Source organism: Polypterus senegalus, chromosome 9 (assembly GCF_016835505.1).
Source record: "Polypterus senegalus isolate Bchr_013 chromosome 9, ASM1683550v1, whole genome shotgun sequence".
NCBI lineage: Eukaryota > Metazoa > Chordata > Cladistia > Polypteriformes > Polypteridae > Polypterus > Polypterus senegalus.
The window spans coordinates 63,905,762-63,926,976 of record NC_053162.1 but is presented as its reverse complement, the minus strand read 5'-3'; the positions used below and the strand labels follow the sequence as shown (position 1 = coordinate 63,926,976).

The window sequence follows — 21,215 nt, the reverse complement described above, 5'->3', positions numbered from 1 at the left end:
CAAACCCCAGTCCGTAGCCCACTAGTGGGCCGCAGCCGTCTGACAGCCATGCCGCGAGAGAACTGCAGGCAATGGAGACTCACTCAGTGAAGGGCTCAGTGTGAGCAAAATGGCTGCCCCTTCACTGAATCAGAACGCTAGGCGGGCGGGGCTTTGCAGCGGCGGAGAGAAAGGAGAAAGACCGAGGGGAGAGAGTATTACAACAAAGTATTTTTATGGTTCTGACAGTTTCCCCATATGATACGAGTTTACAGAAATCTCGTTACTACAAAATACATTCAGCAGATACCTTCATTACAACGAAGTGACCCTGAAATGCTTGAATGAATCATCCACAGAGCAGTTAGATCTGTGGTTGCAGCTCAGTTGTGCACATTTGTACAATGATCCCCAAACAGAAACATTGTAAAAAAATGTCTTTTTTGAACTTTCCTCATATTTTTCTTTTTTTTTTTTTTGCTGTTTTTGTTTTCAGTGGTTTTCAGTGATACCTTTTACTTATTGCTCGTCAACATTTGAAAAACATCCATTGAAATTTAACTCATTGTCACCCTCCGATAGAAACAGCAGACAGGAAAAAAAACGATAACAGTGTTAATGTTTGTGATATGCAATCTGTAAGAATGACAAATGCAATGCATATGTCTTTGTTATATGAAAAAAAGAAGAAAAATCTCGGGTTGCAAACGTATGCGAACTGCTACATTTAAGGACAGTTTTTATGTGGTTCAGTGATGCTCGTTCAATAAACATTCCTATTAATGTGGCACTCATTCAAGAAAATTTGAGGTTTCTAAACTCTCTTGGGACCTCCATCAACGGGACAACATGCTGAAGAGCGTCCCGGAGTGCGATCACCACGTCTGTTTAAGACTGTTTATCTGTTGCTGGGGCAACAGCAGGCTCACAGCTCTACTGTGACGCAATCACGCTTTGGGACGCACTTCAGCGTGACTTTGCACAGAAACCTCACAATATGAACAGGCACTATTGGGCACCCCACCTTTACCCACTCTGCAGTCCCAGTTTCCAGCCAGGCTGAAAGGGCCTGAGGAGGAAAATCTGAGGCAGTAGTGGAGCAGCAGCATGTGCGGCAGAGGCAGAAGATACCCGTTGTTCAAGTTGGCAGATAAAGTGGCTGCATTCAAAGCCAAACTTGATTTATGGGGCCGACGAGTGAACATTGGGATTTTTGATATGTTTCAAACGTTAGCAGAGGTTGTTAAAGATACCAAGCCAGAGCCTGAAATGGAAAGGAATGGATCTGTGACCCATTTGTGAATAAGCTTGGTGAATCAACTTTGTTTGTGCTTAAAGAGGATCAACTGCTTGAGGCTGCAAATGATGGCAGCCTTAAAGGTATCTTTTGGGACAACTTCAAATCTCCATATGTTTTGGATTCAAGTCAAGTCGAAATATCATGAGGTTGCCACAAAAGTTCTGTAAAGTCTGCTTCCTTTTCAAACATCCTATCTTTGTAAGGCAGCGTTTTCTGCTGTGACAGCAAACAAAACGAAATTACGAAGTAGAATGAACATGAGCAACACACTTCACGTATCACTGTCTTCCCCAAATAGGATCGTCTGGTTACAGGAAAACAAGCTCAGGGCTCCCACTGATTCTGCATTATGGTAAGTTGTATAATTTCTATTATGATATTATAACTTAATAATAATAGAAATGTATTGTAAATTGTGTATAAAACTGCCCTACGAACCCACCCTGAATCAAAAATTTGCTCGGTGTCAAAAAGGTTGGGGACCACTGCCTTAAATAACACCATATTGTCCCTGTCTTGTACTGTAACTCTGCATGTTTCACAGCTTCCAATACATTAAAGACAACGCCAAGATGACTAGAACTAATAATTGTAGCACTCATCATGCTGGTCTGTAAAATGTTCCAACTATTCTTCCTCCGTAATGTTTTGGCCTGGCACTTAACAAGAATGTTAGCATGAGAATCCAAAGCGATGTACTGCTTCCACTGCCCATTTCTAACTTTCTTCAACCAAAAACTCCAACAACTACAATCAAGAAAAGGGCTCTTAAGAATGCTGATTTCCACTCTCTTAGCCAAGGCTGCTGCCAAAAATGAAGATTATTGCTAGAAGCTGACTACATCAATCACTCAAATATCTGGATACCATATAAAGAAAATTCATCAGCCAAATGGTAAATTTGTGTAGAGAATGAGTTGACCAAAACAGAAAAAAATCAAACTGTGTTATGAAGTGTGTAGCTGGGCTGACAGAAACAAGACGAGCAGTTGTAAACAGCGAACGGCATTGAAGAGTGTATTATTACAGCAGGAAGCGCCATCGATCTACATTCCGTACAGATCAATAAGTATTCCTGTCACGTCTAATTACTGTGTTTCAGTTTTCACATGCAAAGGTGTGTAAAGAATTCCAATTGAAAAGAATGCAAAAAAATAGATAAAGCACAATAGAAAGATGCCTTCCTATTTTTCTGGGGTTGGTCTTTTGCTGTTAGTTTCATATTAATTCTTCGGATTCATTAAAATGTTTAGTCAGTGAGAAGCTTCAAAAAATGCCTCTTGTTTAGATCAGGTTCACCCTTAACTAAGCAATGTTGACATTTTTTTAACAGCTATAAGTCAAAAAAGGCTTGCTCTCTGATTGGTGGGTCCTGTTGTGCAGGTGATGGGTGTAACAGAGCAAGATGCTGAGGACAGGACGATACGGAAAACGAAGATCCGCTGTGGCGACGCCTGGGAGCAGCCGAAAGAAGAAGAAGTAACTCGTTGGACGATTAATGGAATCATACAAAAAGGAAAACAAATCAATGGAGATTTTCAAGCTTTGGGCTACCATGTTTCTAACACAGGGAAGGCTTCCATTTTATTCTTTAAACATATTTTAAAGAAATGAAAATAAAAATATCATTATTATTATGTTATTTATATTGAAGTGATTGACTTTTTAGTATTTTCACTTATTGATGTCAGAGAACCACCTTATTCCATAATGCTCCATGTCTAGTATGGTTGGATTGTTACCACGCCAAATTATTAAATTATTATTAAATTATTAAAACATCAAATGCATATTGTAATCTTTTTAGTTAGCCAATAAATGGTATCATTTTGCTTAACTTCTCACTACCACACCAAAGAGTCTCTAGGTCTGGACACTATTCAGGGAGTGGATGTAGCAGTGGAGCACTTCTACAAGTACTTAGGGGGTCCACATTAATGACATGTTGGGCTGGTCTCAGAACACAGAGGAACTCTATAAGAAAAGGCAGAGCAGGCTCTTTGTCCTTAGGAGACTGCGTACCTTTCAAGTGGGAAGTGGCATCCGTCACATCTTCTATAAATCTGCGATGAGCAGTACAGTTTTCTACATTGTGGTGTGCTGGGCTGGTAACATCACTTCAAGCGAAGCCCACCAAATTAACAAGCTAATTAAAAGGGCACGTTCAGTTATAGGATGCACTCTGGACCCTCTGGTGGTGGCAGCGTAGGAAAGAATGAAAACAAAAATGAGTGCCATTATGAACAATGCTGCACATCCTCTCTCTGACGCTCTAACACTAAGGACTTTTAGCTAACAAATCATTAAACAGAAGTGTGTCAAGAACACTATGGGGGCTCCTTTATACTAGCAGCCAAGTCAGAAGTTTTGTTTCTATTTAAGTTTTCTTCCTTTTTTAGTCATTCTGGTTTGTGTTCAGACCACCGTGTGTCTGCATATATTATATTTATTTATTTATTTAAAGAGCTTCTGTAAAAAAGCTAAATAAAGATCTATCTATCTATCTATCTATCTATCTATCTATCTATCTATCTATCTATCTATCTATCTATCTATCTATCTATCTATCTATCAATAACATGGAAATCTAAATCTCTAATGTTGGTTAATGTGGGTTGTATAACATAAAGGTTGGGAACTTTTGGGTTACTGTGTAACAAATGCAAATTCTAATCAGATTATTTACAGTACTTTGTTAATTATATGAATGTATGTGTCAAACACTTAAGCTGAAGTCAAAAACCCTTGTAGGATGACAAACAGTTTTCATTTAATCCAAGCCTGGTTACCTTTTATGTAGCCAGAGTATCGTTTGAATGATATTCAGCAAAAAATGTTTTAACGCTCTGCAATGTTTGTCAGTGTTGGTCATGAAATGATCATCATGTAAAGTTTTAAAAAAATGAATAGTTTGCTTTTTTGTTTAATTTTACCAGATACACTGTATGTTGATACAGATAGTCCCCAGGTTACGGACATCAGACCTTCGACTTACGAACGGGCCACAGCTATGACGCATGCGCCTCAGTAACTGCTGGAGAAGGGTGGTTTTGCTGCTCGCACAGTGTAGTGTCCCCCAGGCGGCTCAGTTTCACTGCCCACCCACCACACACGGCCTCCCCGTTCGTTCTTGGTGGGTGGCTGGTAATGTTGCAAGCGGTGACCCGGTTGTGGCTGAACAGAGGCTATTGAGGGTGAACGGGGGGTACCATTGTAGTGTACCTCAGGTGGCTGCCTGTTGAATGGGGGCGGTGGTGGATGATTCACTACCTGCCTTTGGCTGCACCGTGTTAGTTCTTGGTGGGCGGACGCTGCAGGCAAGATACTGTAGTGGAGGTGACTCTGAGGTTAGCGAATGGTGAATTGCCCCTCGCTGCCCCCATTCATTCTCAATAGCAAGCCTGCTTGTACTGTTACACACATAGCAGTTTCTTGTCTCTCGTCAGTACATCAGACGTGTTGACGACGGGTGCCTTCCTGCTGTGATAGCGTGTACAGTGCTTTGCAGAAGAGTTCATCTTAACCTTTTGTCTTCACCCTTCAAGAATGTCTCTGAAACACAAATCTGATCCAAGTGCTGGTGATACAGTAAAGAAGAGAAAAACTATCACCATTGAAAATAAAGTAGAAATAACAAAAAGGTCTGAGAAAGGTGAAACTCCATCATTCATTGGCAGAGCAATTGGTTACAGTCGGTCGACAATAGCATTTATTAAAATAATGTACCCGTTCCAACTTACATACAAATTCAACTTAAGTACAAACCTACAGTCCCTATCTTGTATGTAACACGGGGACTGCCTGTATTTGAAATGTTGTGAAAAACTGTAGTTGAAATACTTTTAATTTTTCTGTGTTAGACGAAGAAGTTTGTGACGGGGTTTGTGAGTATTACTATTTTGTTTGGATTTTTGATTATTTGCGTCTGCTCCAGGTTGTCTCTTTTGGATTGTGGTTTTGGACTTGTTTGCTGTAGGATTCATTTTTTGTCAACTCCTTTTGCCTATTTTCAATCTTTTGAGGACTTTTGGTCTTATTCTTCTATTTTGTTCTAATAAATCCTTTATTTATAGCAGTTATTTGTTATCCCTTTTCTGCATAAGCTGGGGGTTTACAGTCATCTTCCTCCTTGTGGGGCTTTATTCCCTGCTTCCTTTGGTTGGGACCTGCCAAGCTAGAAGCCTGTAGCTAGCAGTGGTGAGACAAGCTGGAAGTGGAATGAGGCACCTCAGAAAGGCTGGCCAGGTTGTTGCCCTGCTTTGATGGCCCTTTTAGTTGGCCACTCTCCCATTTTGCTTTGTTTTGAGATTTCACATCACTACAGAGACATGTGAAACTGAAGATTAAACGTTAAAGAAAAATTAGTAAAAAAAAACATTATTAGGAAAATAATATGTCTCGCACTTGTGCATATATGAGATGCTACAAAAAGCAAGGTCAATTCATCCGTGCAGCTTCACAGACTGCCAGTAAATAATTCTAAGGCACTCCAATGGTGGTTTACCTACAATGAATATACAGTAAATGTCACAATTTCAGGCGAGTCAACCATGCAAATGCTCGTTCATGTTTTATCATGCTTCAGTTTTGCTTGTGAGAGTGTTTTCCAGAAGTGGCATATTTTGGGTTGTTATGAGCATATGACTGGATGATTTGATATGTGGCTTATATGATACAAGTAATGTGACATTTTTTCATGGACTTTTTTGATATTATTTGCTGTTGCGTTGGTTACTATAGATGCATGTTACAGTATTTCCTAACTTTATTATCTCTGCACTACAAAGTGCATTAGGTTAGTAACACATAAAAAATGTATTTTTTTTGGTAGAGTATTCATTTAGCCCTTCCAGTACTCCTCATATAAAAGTGAATTCTTCACTACTGTACTTCTCACATGCTTGGAGGTCATACAGTATGAGCTTCATTTTGAAAAGATGTAACCACAATCAAATGTTATTCATTTCCTATCCAAAGCTTCTGATCACAGGTAAAGATAGTGCAGTTACAGTCAGTGGTAAACCGCAGGCATATTCTGAGAAGTTAGCTCTCATTTTAACATCATGGCATGTTATGATGGCCGCAGTAGTTCTGCTACTTGCCAATACTCGGGTCAGTTTCTCAACACGCTCTCATCTCCCTTGTGAACTGAACCCTCCATCACTTGGGGCAGCTGCTCCACTTGCAGTTCCAGAGAGACGCTCTCTTATTTTAGGGGAAGGGACCATGACCTCAGCTTCAGTGGCACAGGGAAGGAAACAAACACACAACGACACAAGTCATCGTTTTTTTGTCATATTTAATAACATTTTAAATACCGCCACATATTATACAGTTTAACCAAATAAATATGAGCAAGTTAATATTGGAATGTTTAAATTTAGTTTGCTGAAGTCTAAAAGAGCCAGGTTCACACAGAAATCTACAGGTAACAAATCAATATTGGACAATGCCTTATAAATATACAAACAGAACATTTCTGAACTGGGCACACAATGAGTTCATCATATGGCAAACTACTCATCGAGGGGTCAAACCCTCGTCTACTGGACAATAATGCGTTAATACAATGCATTAAAAAATATTAATGCAGTTGATTTAACAGGCAGTACAAATACCAAAAAAACAAAACCTTTCTTTTAAGTTTGGATTTCTGGATTTAATATAGAATATTAAAATCTCTGGAGTTTGTATGCATCATATTAGTATACAGATTAGTTAAGGACTTTTACATTAGCACACAGAAATGTCCTTTTTGGAGCCATGAACCTTGATTCACTGACTTTAGCAAGCAGAGTTAAATAAAAAGATCCACTGAGTTTTTATATTCTATATTTCCACTGTTAATAATGTTTTGAGGACTCAAGTATACGGCTGTCATATAAGAATTGTACTCATCACATACACATTGTTTTGACATCCAGCTTGTTGAACATTTACAGTTCTACTTATCAACAAACAATGAACATTACAATACTCAACAGTTAGCACTTTGTGTCCCTCTTTAAGCTTCTTTCTTCCGTGAAATAAGCAGAGTGTGGAAATTTGTGCTGCAGACTACTTTGAAAGGAAGTGCTACAAACTGCAGGTACATTGCTAATTGGAATTAGATTCTTGTGCTACCTTGTAAGTGGAATAACAAACAATGCCTCTACTAAAAATTGCAAAATAAAAAAATACTATTTGTTCCCCAGTCTTAGAAGTGGAGCTACCACATATATACAGTATATATATATATATATATATATATATATATATATATATATATATATATATATATATATATATATATATGCTCAGCTAGATGAAAGCCAAGAAAAAAAATACACCCTTCAGGTTCATTTTCCACTCTGGAGCTTTTGGGAATAAGCATTCTGCTGTGAAGTAATCATGCAATCATTCTCCAAAATGTTTCTTTGAAATATAAAACTCGTTTAGAGTGTTGAAGTGCTCACTCTTAATTGATTTGGATTCTTTTTATGTTTCTAACTCTAGTAGCCTCTCATTTCTGCTTTATAATTCAAGTAATATTTGTGTGTATAGCTGTAGCTAAACAAAGACTATGTCACGGTCAAATCAAATATTAAGATGCCTCAAAAAATGGCAGCTAACGGGCTTTTGGTCCAAGCACAGCTAGACATGAGATCCACATTTAATGAACAGTATGTCATGTTCAAATCATTGATTGTTCAGCAATCCTTAGTGATTTGGCTCTCTGAGAAGGTTAGCAGCTCAAACTTCCAGGGTAAAAATATGGAAAAAAGGAAACCCTAATGGAAATAATGTGTAATACAATCTATACAGTATGTAGTGTATAGTTATAGTGTACAGTATGTAGCGTATAGTTATCTTGTGTTTTTGTTGGAATCCGCAAAAGGAGTAGGGTGATGCTTGTATGAAAATTATCAAATGCAACTGGAAAATTTTGCCTGCTCAGAAATGAAGGATGCTATCATAATGCTCTTATGCGGACCACTTTCTCATGCAACTGAACGGAATAATTGGTGTTCATCAGCCTCAGGGGAATAGGCCAATGGGTATCTGTTGAGTGTATGAAGATTTAGGAAGTATATACAGTAACACAACATACTCTAACCCACTTAGTTCAGTTTGGTATCATAGGAGCACACAGCTTATCCCACACGGTGCAGACAAATGCCCTTTACAGAGCACCAGTCTATCACAGGGCACACATTTCTGGCACGTGTTTGGGAAGATAGTAGGAGACGAAAGTGCCAGGGAAAATGGGCAAACTTCACATTGACAGCTACTCACCTCAGAATTCATACTTGGGATGCTAGGTCCGCTAGATCTTTTTTAGGAAGAGATATTTAGAGAGTTAAACAAATGTTTATGTGCATTCATTTCAAATGGTATGATTGTCATGATGTATACGCCCTTACGCTTCATGCTCTGAACATAAAAGTACGGCAAAATTTTTTTGTAATTGCCACTACGTAATGCTTCATTATTTTCTCATATACGAAGTGTATGAAAAGAATTGTAATCGTCCAAATATTTGATGTCAAGATTTTGATAAATCTCGTTGTTTTAGACCTACCTGACTTTCTCATATACGAAGTATGGGAAAAGTACTGGAATCCTGCAAAAATTCAATTTCGAGGAATCTCGATGTTTTAGACCTCCCTGAGTCCGAAAATACCATTTTTGGAATTATGTCTGTGTCTCTGTCTGTCTGTGTGTGTGTGTGTATGTTAGCATCATGACTTGAGTATGCTTTCACTTAGGTCAACCAAATTTTGCGCACAAGTATTAAATATAAAACATAGATTTCTATCAACTTTCGGGCTATTTCCGCTAACCGGAAGTGGTACTTTACCTTTTATTCATGTAGCTACAGTGTCCGATTTATGCAACTTTACTTTTATAATAATCGTTCAATATAGTAATAATCTGTTTTGATTTGTTGTTGATGGTTCTTTAATGTACATAATATAAAAATATAAGTATTGTCTTGCTGTTTACTCCTCGATTATCCATTCCTATATCTGAGTATATGAGAAAGTCTAGGGGAAACCACTCCCGATTTTTTTTAGTAGTCAATCGCAAAATATACAGGTATGTGTTTGCAGACAGTTGATAATCTAAGAGGAATTATTATCAGTTGTCATTCAAACATTTTTATAGCCCTACTTGCACTCGTTGTGCATGACCCTCCCTTTCAGTTATCAAATTCAACATCATAACTCTACGAAACGAATTATTTTGCACCTACTGAGCAATTTATGTGGGATTGATTCAAATTAATTTTGATATCAAACAGATCTCCTGCTTTATCAAATAATATGGTGTTAGTTGTTAAAACAGATTCTGTTACTTACTGATATATAATATAGAACATTATAACTTTAGAACTTACTGTGCATATTAGGCTCTATTCCAATGGGATTAGTTTACACCAGGAGTTGGAGTAAAGTAATTATTACCAAATGACCTCTGTAATTTTAGTCCTCTGGTAATAATAATTTTACCCAGTGCCTGAAGTGAGAAAAAAACTGCCATTTCTCCTTTTTATGTGCGTTGAATAATGGTGGGGTAGGTTATCCCCTCAGGGATCTAAAAGTGCAGTGATATGCACAATTTATATCAAAAAGCGGGAGAGCTCTTCTCCTTGGAAGAGCAAATGGGCGTATTTTTGTTATAAGAGTTAATGTGGTCCGAAATTACTGTACTCACCAGTCAATATACATCGACTACTGGTACTCATAAGGCATGAACGGGGAAATGCCAGCCGACTTTAAACACAGGGTCTTTCTCAAATGGATCTGATCGTGGCATGTTATTTATGTGCTTTTTGCTCTGTATTAAGTACTGTCAGGAGAGCCAATGGTCCCTACAACCCTGAACTCATGGTGGTTTAGATAATGGAGGATGAGAGCTGTTGATCTTTAAAGATTATGTGTTATTAAAATGGCCATTCTCTTTGAAGGTGTAAAACGCAAAATATTATGGTCTGTAACGTAAGCACGGAAATAACAAAAAAAGATCTGCTTCTATTTACATACAAGTTTGCAGCAAATCTGCTATTTGACGTTGAAATCCTCTTTATTGTAATGCATTATATTTTTTAAATGTATATGGGTTTTATTTGATTTCCTTTCAGAGTGATTTGAATCAAATTCATATTTTATTATGCCTTTTCTGTTGACGTCTTGTTGCTGCTTGACTATAAAGGTGTCAGTAATGTTCAGTATTTATTTTCAGGGATATGTACAAGTAGCCATTTCCCGCAGAGTGTTTTGAGATGTGGTTAAGCAGGCCAATGTCCTTTTAACTTGTACATGTGTACAGTGTTATGCATCAGTCTGATGAGTGACACAGCCACATTTTGGACAAAAATGGCAAATCAGTAGTTATGGTGCCTGCTCAAAGAAACACATTTTTTTACCAGAAAAAAGTCTGCAAACCAAGATCAATCTTTAAACTCAAGGAAAGTCTATGTTTTACACATTGCCATGCACTTCACCCAAAAGTGACACATTGCAGAATAATCATAGAAATAAGTCTGAATCTAAGTGCTGCTGCATTGACTGATCACCCATGGGATAATAAACCATAAAGGAATTGCATATGGATAGAAAAATGACAATGAACGCTAAAAAAAGTCTGAAATCTTAATCAGTGAGTAATCAGCTAGGAAAATTAGCAATGTTGGTTTACGCAGAAGTAAAGCAGTGGTTTAGAAGCAAATCAATGGTGTTTTCATTAGTTGTAATTAAAACACAACTAAATACGCTTAAGAAAAAAAATTTGCATTAGCTACTGAAAAGCTGTCAGTTGCCATTTATGTGAGCAATAAGCAACACAAAAGCACAATACTGAAATAAAACAATGAAGTATTATTTAGTGGATTCACTATTTTGTCCATCAGATGAGCTTGCAGACTGCAAACCTTTCAGCTTTCATGGACTACTGGCACATTTACAACCAGATACTGTGCAGCTGACCACATTTCTCACGAGCTCGGCTACACTGCCCATGCCTGATTAATGCAATCCTGGCTCCAATGAAGACAGTTAACTGCACCTTCTGAGGCATTAAAACCCAAAAACATACAAATATGACTTTAGAATCATAGTGTTTGAAAAGGAGGGAGAAAAATCTCAGTTTCTGAAGAAAAGCACCCATGGAGACTTGGCGAGAACATGCAAACTGCACACAGACAACGAGAAGACACTGGACTTAAACCCAGGATGCTGGATCAATAAGGCACATGCACTAACCTCCACCTGCCAAATCTGTAATATATCAAGATAATGTAAATTTAACAGTTTCATCAATTTTAACTGACTAAGACAGGTTTCATTTCTTTGTGTTTAAATGAGAAACAAACCACGGTAAGTTTCTGATTTGCCATTCTCATGCAGAACAGAACAAAATTCTGGGATAACTGGATTGAGCTGGCTGTGCAGCCAGTGTGGTGGTATTTGCTGTCAGTATATTTAGATTTGCTCCACAGTATGTTGCTTGGCCCAGATGTTGCTACCACTAATTCAGTACTTAAGCCATTAAATAAGTTTACAGCTTATAGGAAGTAGGGCTTATTTATTTTAAGTGACAGTCATCATAAAAGCAAGTGCTTCGGCAGAGATGCTATGGCACCAAACAGTGTGGAAGCTGGATTGTTTGTTTGTGACTAAAAGATTTCAATTAACCAATAAGAATATTGCACTTTTAATTTTGTAGTTTATTTGCTCCTTTTCACTTTCATTGGATTCTGAAGTTATTACTATGAAGCTAAGCTCCATTTTGAGGTAAGCTGGTGAGATCAGTAATGGCTGAGACAAAACAATTTAATGAATGCAGTACATGACTTGAGATTTAAAACTCAGAACATGTTTTAGTAAGATGCCTAGCACTGTATTCTCAAAAAGAAAAATCATGTCCCAAAAACACTTCTACACATTAGACCCCATAACAGCGATAATGGAGATCATTGTCTAGGTTACCAGGTCTGCAAAGCTGTAGCATGCAGAGAAAATATTTTGGAGGCAGACAAGCAAAAATCCATCCTTATGTTAAAAATATCTTTACTGGACTCACCTTTGGCACAGGTTACTTATGCCAGATCAGCAGCTAACGGTGAGTTGGTAGAAGATTTAAAGCAAGGATTAGTCAACGGGCACAAGGCCTGAATATGAGAGAGTAGCTGGATCCAACTCTACGATGTCCCATACGTTCAAGAGATGCATCAGGGAAGCACAAGCATGGCATTAATTCAGTAACATAGAAACTCAAGTTCTCTCTCTTGCCATCATTTCATCCAGTGACCATGCCAAATCAGAAACTAATCAGCTTACTATAAGTAGCGACCTGACGATCTAGGCAAACTGGCTGCATAGAATCCTAGGAAGAAGAGCAACTGTCTATCCAAGTTGTGTTGGTAATTCGTCACACTCAATTAACTTTGCTTCTGTTTTAGGCACATTAGAAGATTTAAGTTAGAGAATATTATTCTATAATGCATTAAGAAAAATGTTAACTTTATCTCCTCCTTGTTTGGGTATTCTATCTTGTCATCTGAGGGCATACATATAAGAAAAGGTAGGAAGTATTTAGCTATAGTAGCAGCCAATCCTGATAGTGATCATAATGGGAAATGCAGATTACTGCTGCATCTTTGTGACAAGCTGTTGAATGTAAATGTATGAGGGGATTTAGGATACTCTGTTCAAGACTATGTAATAAACAGTCTGAAAGTGACAACCGGGGTCACCCTAGGACTCTTCCATGATAAAATATATACCTATCTTGAAGATAAAATGGGGAAAGTGTTACAGACTTAAGATGAGGTCTTCTGGATCTGCAATAGCTACACTTGACCTGGCCTTGGGGTTAAAACTTGCACATAAACAGCAATCTTACAATTTTAGACAACGTATTGTGCTCATATTGCTTTAGCTTTAACAGTTATAGCTCCAGGGCATGCTATGACAATGAACGCTGCAAGGATGATTAAAGCAAATATTTAGGTATATACAGACAAATATAAGCTGAACATTGTACAAACACTATACACATTAGTTTGAAATACCTTTAGATATGACGTCTGATTTTGAATTTCCGCTGATTCTTTGGAAATTGAAGATGATGGCAGATAGAACTGGAGGTGGTTGTGGAATGGTGGCAAACTCTCTGCTTGTTCATCTTAGTACTCTGACTCTCGGACAGAAGGCCCATGCATTTTTGTAGTTCAAGGCCAAGGCACATGTCTAGAGAGAGGGTTTTCTTATATTTATTGGGACTTTAGTGTCAGTGTTTGACTATAAGTAATAAATGTCTGATAAACAGTATATAAATAAGAGACAACTGGGGAAGTGTGCAAACCTAAAAAGACTTTTAACACGATAAGCAGTCTTTAAAACTACCGGATGGAATCTGCTTTTACAACGGAGTTGCAACTGTTAATTAATAAATTAATAGTCATATAACATATGAGTTTTCTATAAAATAACCTAGATACAATTTACACAAAAATGTATAAAATGAATAACCTTTGCTTTCTATATCATTCCTATTATTGAATTTAAAAAGTTAGGAAATCTAAAAATTCATACTGTATATGGTAAAGGGCTGCAAAATAATGGCATTGGGAGACAGCATTCTCATATATGTCTGTGAAAAGTCTAAATCACAAATTATACTAAGTGACTTGAATCGTAATACAAAAGGAGAAAGCGACAAAACAAAGAATGATGACACACAAAAGGCCATGCCTATTCAATAAAGATGACATATTCAAAACAACCCGTTGACAAGGTGACCAAAATATCAAAGAAGACACCATGGTGATTTTTTTTTTTTTACTAATTTTCATAAAACAAAGAAAAAAAGCTGTACCAGAATTAAATCAACATCAGTCTTTCTCTGTCACTGAGAAAGTCAGTCCTTAGCCTAGGAGCACCGTTAAATGAATTAGCAAGAACCGATCAAAAGTGTGGGTGCCTTTTTTTGAGATATTTCAGTTGCCTTTTCTTGGCTCTCACTATATGCATATGGATGAGTTTCATTTATTTTTTTTTTATAATTTTAATAAGGAAGATTATCCCAATTTTGTGCAATAGCCAACATTTTCCAAAACTGGCAGAACAACAAGCTTAACATTTTAAAGCTGCAGTGTCCTTTACCCATTATAAACTATTCTGAGCTTGTTCATAAGCTCAAGCCATATACTATCTGCTGAGTATCTAAAGAAATTTGGATTTTATGTATTTTACAAAAGTGTTCAGAAAAAATTATTTGTGAGAGATACCGTCTTTAAAGACTCTTAGGAAAGCATCAGCCTTCAATTCAAAATATATGAATAGAGAGGCAACCAAAACCGTCTGGATACATTCATGTCTATGGAAGCAGCTTTAGAGTGAATATGCAAAGTATTAGAAAACTTCTGGTTAACTGTGATTGTTTATGCACTTGGGTCTTAACTCCAGCTGGAGTTAGGCAACAGGAATACAAAATGACACAATAAGTCTTACTTATATAGTGCCGGTGACAGCCAGCACTATCAGTAATTTGCTTGCAGCGACTTTATTGTGAGGAAATGGAAATGACAAGAAACAGCCAAATTGATCACCACATTTTTTTATAGAAAGTTTACTGTATGGGAACATGCTTCAATTTGGCAAAAATGCTGCTTCATGGCGTGCTTAAATAAAACCAAACATGTCCAGGTTGCCAAACTCCTCTAAGAGCTACTGACTGAACATCAGCATCCTAATGAAGGAAGATAATGAACTTTCAGTGGAGCTGCGCACAAGACTGGGACACTGCAGCTTTAAGCATTGATTACAGTCTTTTGCTGTATCGCTATCACATTCAGCCATGAAGGATGAAGTGTCTGATTATTTTTCTTTTGCTTTCTCAAAAAAACAAAAAAAACAAAACAAAAACAGTTCATTCCATCACAAGAGGAGATTCCTCGAGATGAACATCATGTTCCAAGATGCTACTTTTCTTCCATTTCTCAATACTGCAGTACTTCTTAAGTCAATCCTCTTAATTTTCTTTCAGAACATCTATGTTACATTCTTGAGGCTGATCTCTAGGCAGTTCCTCCTCTCTTAACCATGGATGAACTATAGTTTAAAAAAGAAATGGAGATTAAACCTAATGTTTCTTATCATGTAACATATCTAGCAGGTGAATCATGCAAACATTGTGAAGTTACAGCTTTTACCGTATTTTGCAATTATCAAGGCTTTACAAAAAAACTTAGCAAAACAAAAAGAGCTATTTCTTGATTATAGTAAAATGTTTAAAGGTTTGGCCAGTCTGTCAACACATTTCATCGTGTTTTTCATTTATTAGGGTCATTTTAAATATGCTTTATATCAAGGGCACTGATCTATTAAAGAAAGAGAGATCACACACAATATAGGTAATACGTCTTAGCAAGAATTAGTGCTGCACTGTACTGTAATGAATAAACACTACTAATTATAGCAAAGTTCTAGGAATAAGAAAAAAGCTGTAGTCTAGCAAACATAACACTCTGTTTTAATTCTTCTCTTCTGGTTGTTCTATGTTTCTGTTAATATTGTTATCTTATTTCTAGGATGGCATGGTGTGGAATGGTTGACCCCAGTTCCAGAGACCTGGGTTTGGTTTCTAACTCAGTCATTGTCTTAGAGGAGTTTATTTATCCTCCCTGATTGACTCATTTTGTTCTGCATCTATTGCCCTAATATATGTGTTAATTCAATTAGCATCTCTGAATTGGCCCTGAGTGTGTGAGTGTCCTGTGATGTACAGACATGTCATTCAGGGTTGGTCATGCCTTGCTTCTCTAAAAAGGATCTATCTATCTATCTATCTATCTATCTATCTATCTATCTATCTATCTATCTATCTATCTATCTATCTATCTATCTATCTATCTATCTATCTATCTATCTAATTAACAACTTTCAGAACAACATTAAATATTCAATAAAAATCATGAATTAAAGTTTTAAACAGCACTCAAGTAATCTGTTAGCTCTGGAAAATTGTAGCCCAATTCTAGAGTAGTGAAACACATTTCAGAAACAAAAATAAATGAAAGGAGAAAAAAGAATGTCAAGAAGTCTATTGCATAAAGCTAAATTAAAATGAACATTACAGTGAAAGATGCCACAAACAGTTTGAGAAGTACAACAGCACAGTTACACCAATCTTCTATTTGTTTAATAAAACACGAGCAGTACCAAAGATAATTAGGAGAGTGAAATTTTCCAATTAGCCATTTTATAAACAAGCTTATTCCATTTCAGAGTTGTAGAACACATGAACGTTTTATCTAGCCATAATGTAGTGTATTACCTATTTTGGGTAAGATGTTGCTTTATTTTGGCACACATACAAAAAAAAATATATGAATTTCCCCTTGGGATTAATAAAGTATCTATCTATCTATCTATCTATCTATCTATCTATCTATCTATCTATCTATCTATCTATCTATCTATCTATCTATCTGTCTGTCTGTCTGTCTGTCTGTCTGTCTGCTTGCCTGCCTGCCAGCCTATCTATCTATCTATCTATCTATCTATCTATCTATCTATCTATCTATCTATCTATCTATCTATCTATCTGTCTGTCTGTCTGTCTGTCTGTCTGTCTGTCTGTCTGTCTGTCTGTCTGCCAGCCTATCTATCTATCTATCTATCTATCTATCTATCTATCTATCTATCTACATAATCACTCATACCGATTTAGAGTCACCAATCTGAATGTCTTATCACATTCAGGAGGAAAGTCAAACACTTAACACGCCATCTCCATGCATTGATCCACAAGGAATCAGATACAGTTCTCTCGAACTTTACGCCAAAAGAACTAGTCACTGTCACAATGACAACCTTTTATTAGGAATAAAGACTTAGATAAGTATGAATCTTATTCACAGAATCCCTTAATATAAAGTATCTACCTATGTTAGTTTTTCACTCTCTAAAATAAAACAAAAACAATTAACCAACAAACTGTAAAAAAAAAGAACATAGAATTGTAATTTGCTCATCTTAAAGTGTATTAAATAAATTTTCTAATACAAAAATATAATTAATTTTGTAAAAATGATGTACTGTTTAAAGACAAATTTTAGAGAAATCCAGCTAAAACAAATACACTCATATCTGTGCATGTGCCTTTTTTAAATACTGAGCACAACAGTGGATATGTGTAAAGTAATCTATCTATCTATCTATCTATCTATCTATCTATCTATCTATCTATCTATCTATCTATCTATCTATCTATCTATCTATCTATCTATCTATCCATCCATCCATCCATCCTTGGACAGTGACGTCTTTTACACTTCCTATAACTCTGTGATGGCCAGTGCGATTTTCTAAACCGTAGTGTGCTGGGCTGGTGACATCACTTCATGAGAGGCCCACTGAATCAACAAACTGATTAAGAATGTAGGCTCAGTTATGGGTTACATTCTGATCCCCAGGGAAGTAGTGGTGGAGGAGAGAATGAAAATAAAAGTTGCTGCACATCCTCTCTGTGACACACTAAGTACTTTCAGTCAATGAATTATTTAACATTGTGATCTATCTGTTGAATGGTGTCATTCATATTTGTAATTATTTAATATCTGTATATCTTTCTATCTTTCCATAAGAAATGACAAAAAGTACTCATAACCTATAGCGAAAAAAATCAATGCCTTGTGTCTCAGTGGACATTGCTTTAGCATGTAAGAGAGTTGACCAAATGTTTAATGCAACAAATAAGCTTATTAGCTGGGTGGAGGTAGGAAGGGATTGGAGATGTTGGCCAAAGTGTAAGGTCTTGGTCAAGCTACTTCTTCCAATACATTGTTAGCTACACCCTTGCCAGTATCTTGGGTACATAGGCATGAAGGACTGCCAAAATGTCATTAATTATGACCTGAGAGTGAGGGACACAGACCAGTGAAGCTGAAGTGCAGGAATTCTTTCCCTTTTTATCAGCTTTCTAGCCTAAATAGCACTAAATGAGGAATTCTCAATACTCTTTACTTCTCATTTTGTGTTCATTTTGCAATTTGAATAAAAAAAAAGATACCTGGCTGCCAATGGACAAATCGAGTGCTAGTCTGTACTTTACCCATGAAGCTGAATTGTTCAGTTGATAGTGCTGCAACATGATCAAAGATGTTTTCTTCCACTCTCATGAATGTAAAATTACTAGAATTTGTCTGATTACTTCCTACTTTGCTAAGTTTTATCTTTGCAAAAAATCTGATTGACAAGACAACATAGTTCACTCAGCAAAACAACTCAGCAGGATTACTAAGTCCCTAGGAACAACAGATGCATGAATCACTAAAGCAGTCTAACCAGCCATTTAGTTGCAGAATTTACATACTTCATTTTGGTATCAGGGTTGATGATACCTGTCCCACTAACATTAGGTCCAAGAGCAGAACCAGCCCTAGATGGGGCGTTTGTCCATAGTAGCATATTCACTCGCTGATTTACACCTATGTGGCCACACATAACGCCAACTGCATTGTGAAGTTTGCTGATGACACAGTTGGTAATAGGTCACATGTCTAACAATGATGAGATGGTCTATCTGGATGATGTGGAGAACATGGCAAACTGTCTCAATTGAACATCAGCAAAACTAAGAAGCTGGTTGTCGATTTCAGCAGGAAGCAGCAGCAGGCCTTCGCACCAGTCCATATCAAAGGAACTACCGTGGAAAGTGTGAGCAACTTCATATCTCTGTGGACCTGACATGGACTCAGAATATCCAAGCTCAGGTCAAAAAGGCAAGGCAGTGTCAATGTCATCTAAAGCAAATGGTAAAATTTAGTGTCTCCCCAGCAATCCTAAAAACATTCTACACAGGCACTGTACAAAGCATCTTAACAATGAATATCACATCCTTGTTTGGCAACTCCTCTGCACAAAACTGCAAAGCCCCTCAGAAGGTGGTACAAACAGATGAGTGAATCATAAGATATGCTCTCCCCTCACTGCAGATCATTTAAACACACCAGTGTAGGGCAAGAGCACCCTAAATCATCAAGGACTCTCCCCACTCTATTAATGGACTACTCTGCTTATAGAAATCGAACAAAAGGTGCTGCAGTCTTACGGCCTCAACAGAGAGGCTCAGGAGGAGCTCATATCCTCAGGCCATATGGCTTCTCATTCAGGAGATCTTTTGGACATTACCTACACAATGGCCTCATTTGATCACATTCCTGCTTCATATTTGACATTTTTTTGCCTTCGCTTTGCCTAACGGTTCTATGTATACATATTATGCCAATTCTATATACTGTATATATCCAACGTCTCTCTGTCTGTATGTCTGTTCACTTTTCATGAGAGAACTACTTAATGAGTATTTTTCTATAATTTGCTTGAACATCCCAGGAGATTTTCAGCTCCTCTCATCATGTTAAGTAGCATAGTTCGCTTGCGGTACCAATTTATTCACGCTAATCCAGTACAGAGGCTGTGGGCCAAGGAAAGGGGGAAGCGTGACGTCAGGAGTGTGGAGCTGGGCTGGGCCATCCTCACTCATGCACCAACCTCAGTTCGAGTCAGTCTACCTCTGGCCACTTGTTGGAGCGTAACTTGCCTCCGCTTAGCTAGTGATACCTGTTTGTTTACTGATTTTTAAAATTTGTCCTGTTTCATTACTACCCGTGTGGAGCTGCGGGGGACAGTTAGTAATATAATAAAATGACAAATTATGCCATTTTGCTATTCTGTGTTACACCTTGTATATTGTTAGTTTATATTTAAAATTGAAGTTGTCTCTATTTAACCATATCATATTTAACATTTAGGTGTCCTCTTTAGTCTTACTTGCTTTTATATGTTTCTACACTGTGTTCACAAGAATTACTTACGAATGCTTTAAAATCATTTCAGTTTTTTGGGATTTTCCTTAATTGTTAGCCTCTGAGACCTGAAAACCCCTAAGTTTTAGGCCACTTTTGGATCATATTTTGTGCAGGAAACTATACTCTTATGATAAAAAGCAAACCAATAGTTGTCTTTGGCAAAAATGATCAGAAGGATTTGAAGTTGTGCATGTGACATTAACTGACCCCAGGGATTCACGCTAATGGTATAGTTGGGTTCAAAATTACTCTTTTTCACAAATCTTAGGGCTAGGTAATATAAGTATGAGGAGTGTTGTTTTAAGCTATTTTAAGGTTGCTGATCATGAATATAATAATATTTTTGATATTTGATTCAATTAATGTTGGTTCTCGCCCTGTAAGTGCCACTATCAGAAGGTGAAAAGTAGCATATTCCAAACATAAGCATGTGGGGCATTGTTTTAGACAATTTATTATTTTTGATCTTTTACTAGGGATTGAGTCCTCTATGGAACTCTGTCAGAGGGTGAAAAAAGAGGAATTTCTATTAGAATCGACAATATTTAAACTTAAACATTTAAATTGAAGTTTTAACATTTTAAATATTTGACATAACTCTTATTTATTATGTTCTTCTACCTCATGAAGTCAATCATTACATTTCTTTTGAACACCCCAAATTAGGGTGACTTACACGCCTTCAAACTTTTTTATTTTTTTACTCTGTTTTGCATAATCTGAGTAGTAAACCATGTTGACATTTCACTACATGCTGTACGTGTATAAATGTGTATGGAACAAATAAAGAAATCTTAAATATTGAGGTATAATAAACACAATATGCATGTCTTTTAGATGTTAAATGGAAAAACTGAATGAAAATGCAACCAATTACAGGAACAAAATGTAAATTCCGTAAAGGCAGTGACTGGGCCAGGATGTCAATGTAGGAAACTTGAGGTATTGTATGAGACTGAAAGATTCTGCAACTAACCTAACACACACAGGGCAGCCAACAAACCCAGAGGAAATACAAGACAACACAGGAAAAACATGAGGTCTACACATAGACAAATATACTTTCAGTATCAGTGA

At 37.0% G+C, this 21,215-nt stretch overlaps 1 protein-coding gene across 5 annotated transcripts in view; it reads right to left on the bottom strand.

Moving 5' to 3' along the window:
* The window catches only part of znf536 (zinc finger protein 536), a 470,433-nt gene that overhangs the window by 49,933 nt on the left and 399,285 nt on the right, over nucleotides 1–21,215 (bottom strand). Inside the window, exon 7 of one of the 5 annotated variants that reach the window (XM_039763165.1) lies at nucleotides 9,101–15,375. The exons of the other annotated variants lie outside the window; for them this stretch is intronic. Within the exon in view, the coding sequence (XP_039619099.1) occupies nucleotides 15,296–15,375 (80 nt within the window). The 3' untranslated portion in view covers nucleotides 9,101–15,295. Of the gene's footprint in view, nucleotides 1–9,100; nucleotides 15,376–21,215 lie in introns of those variants that run through there. 5 annotated transcript variants of the gene reach the window in all.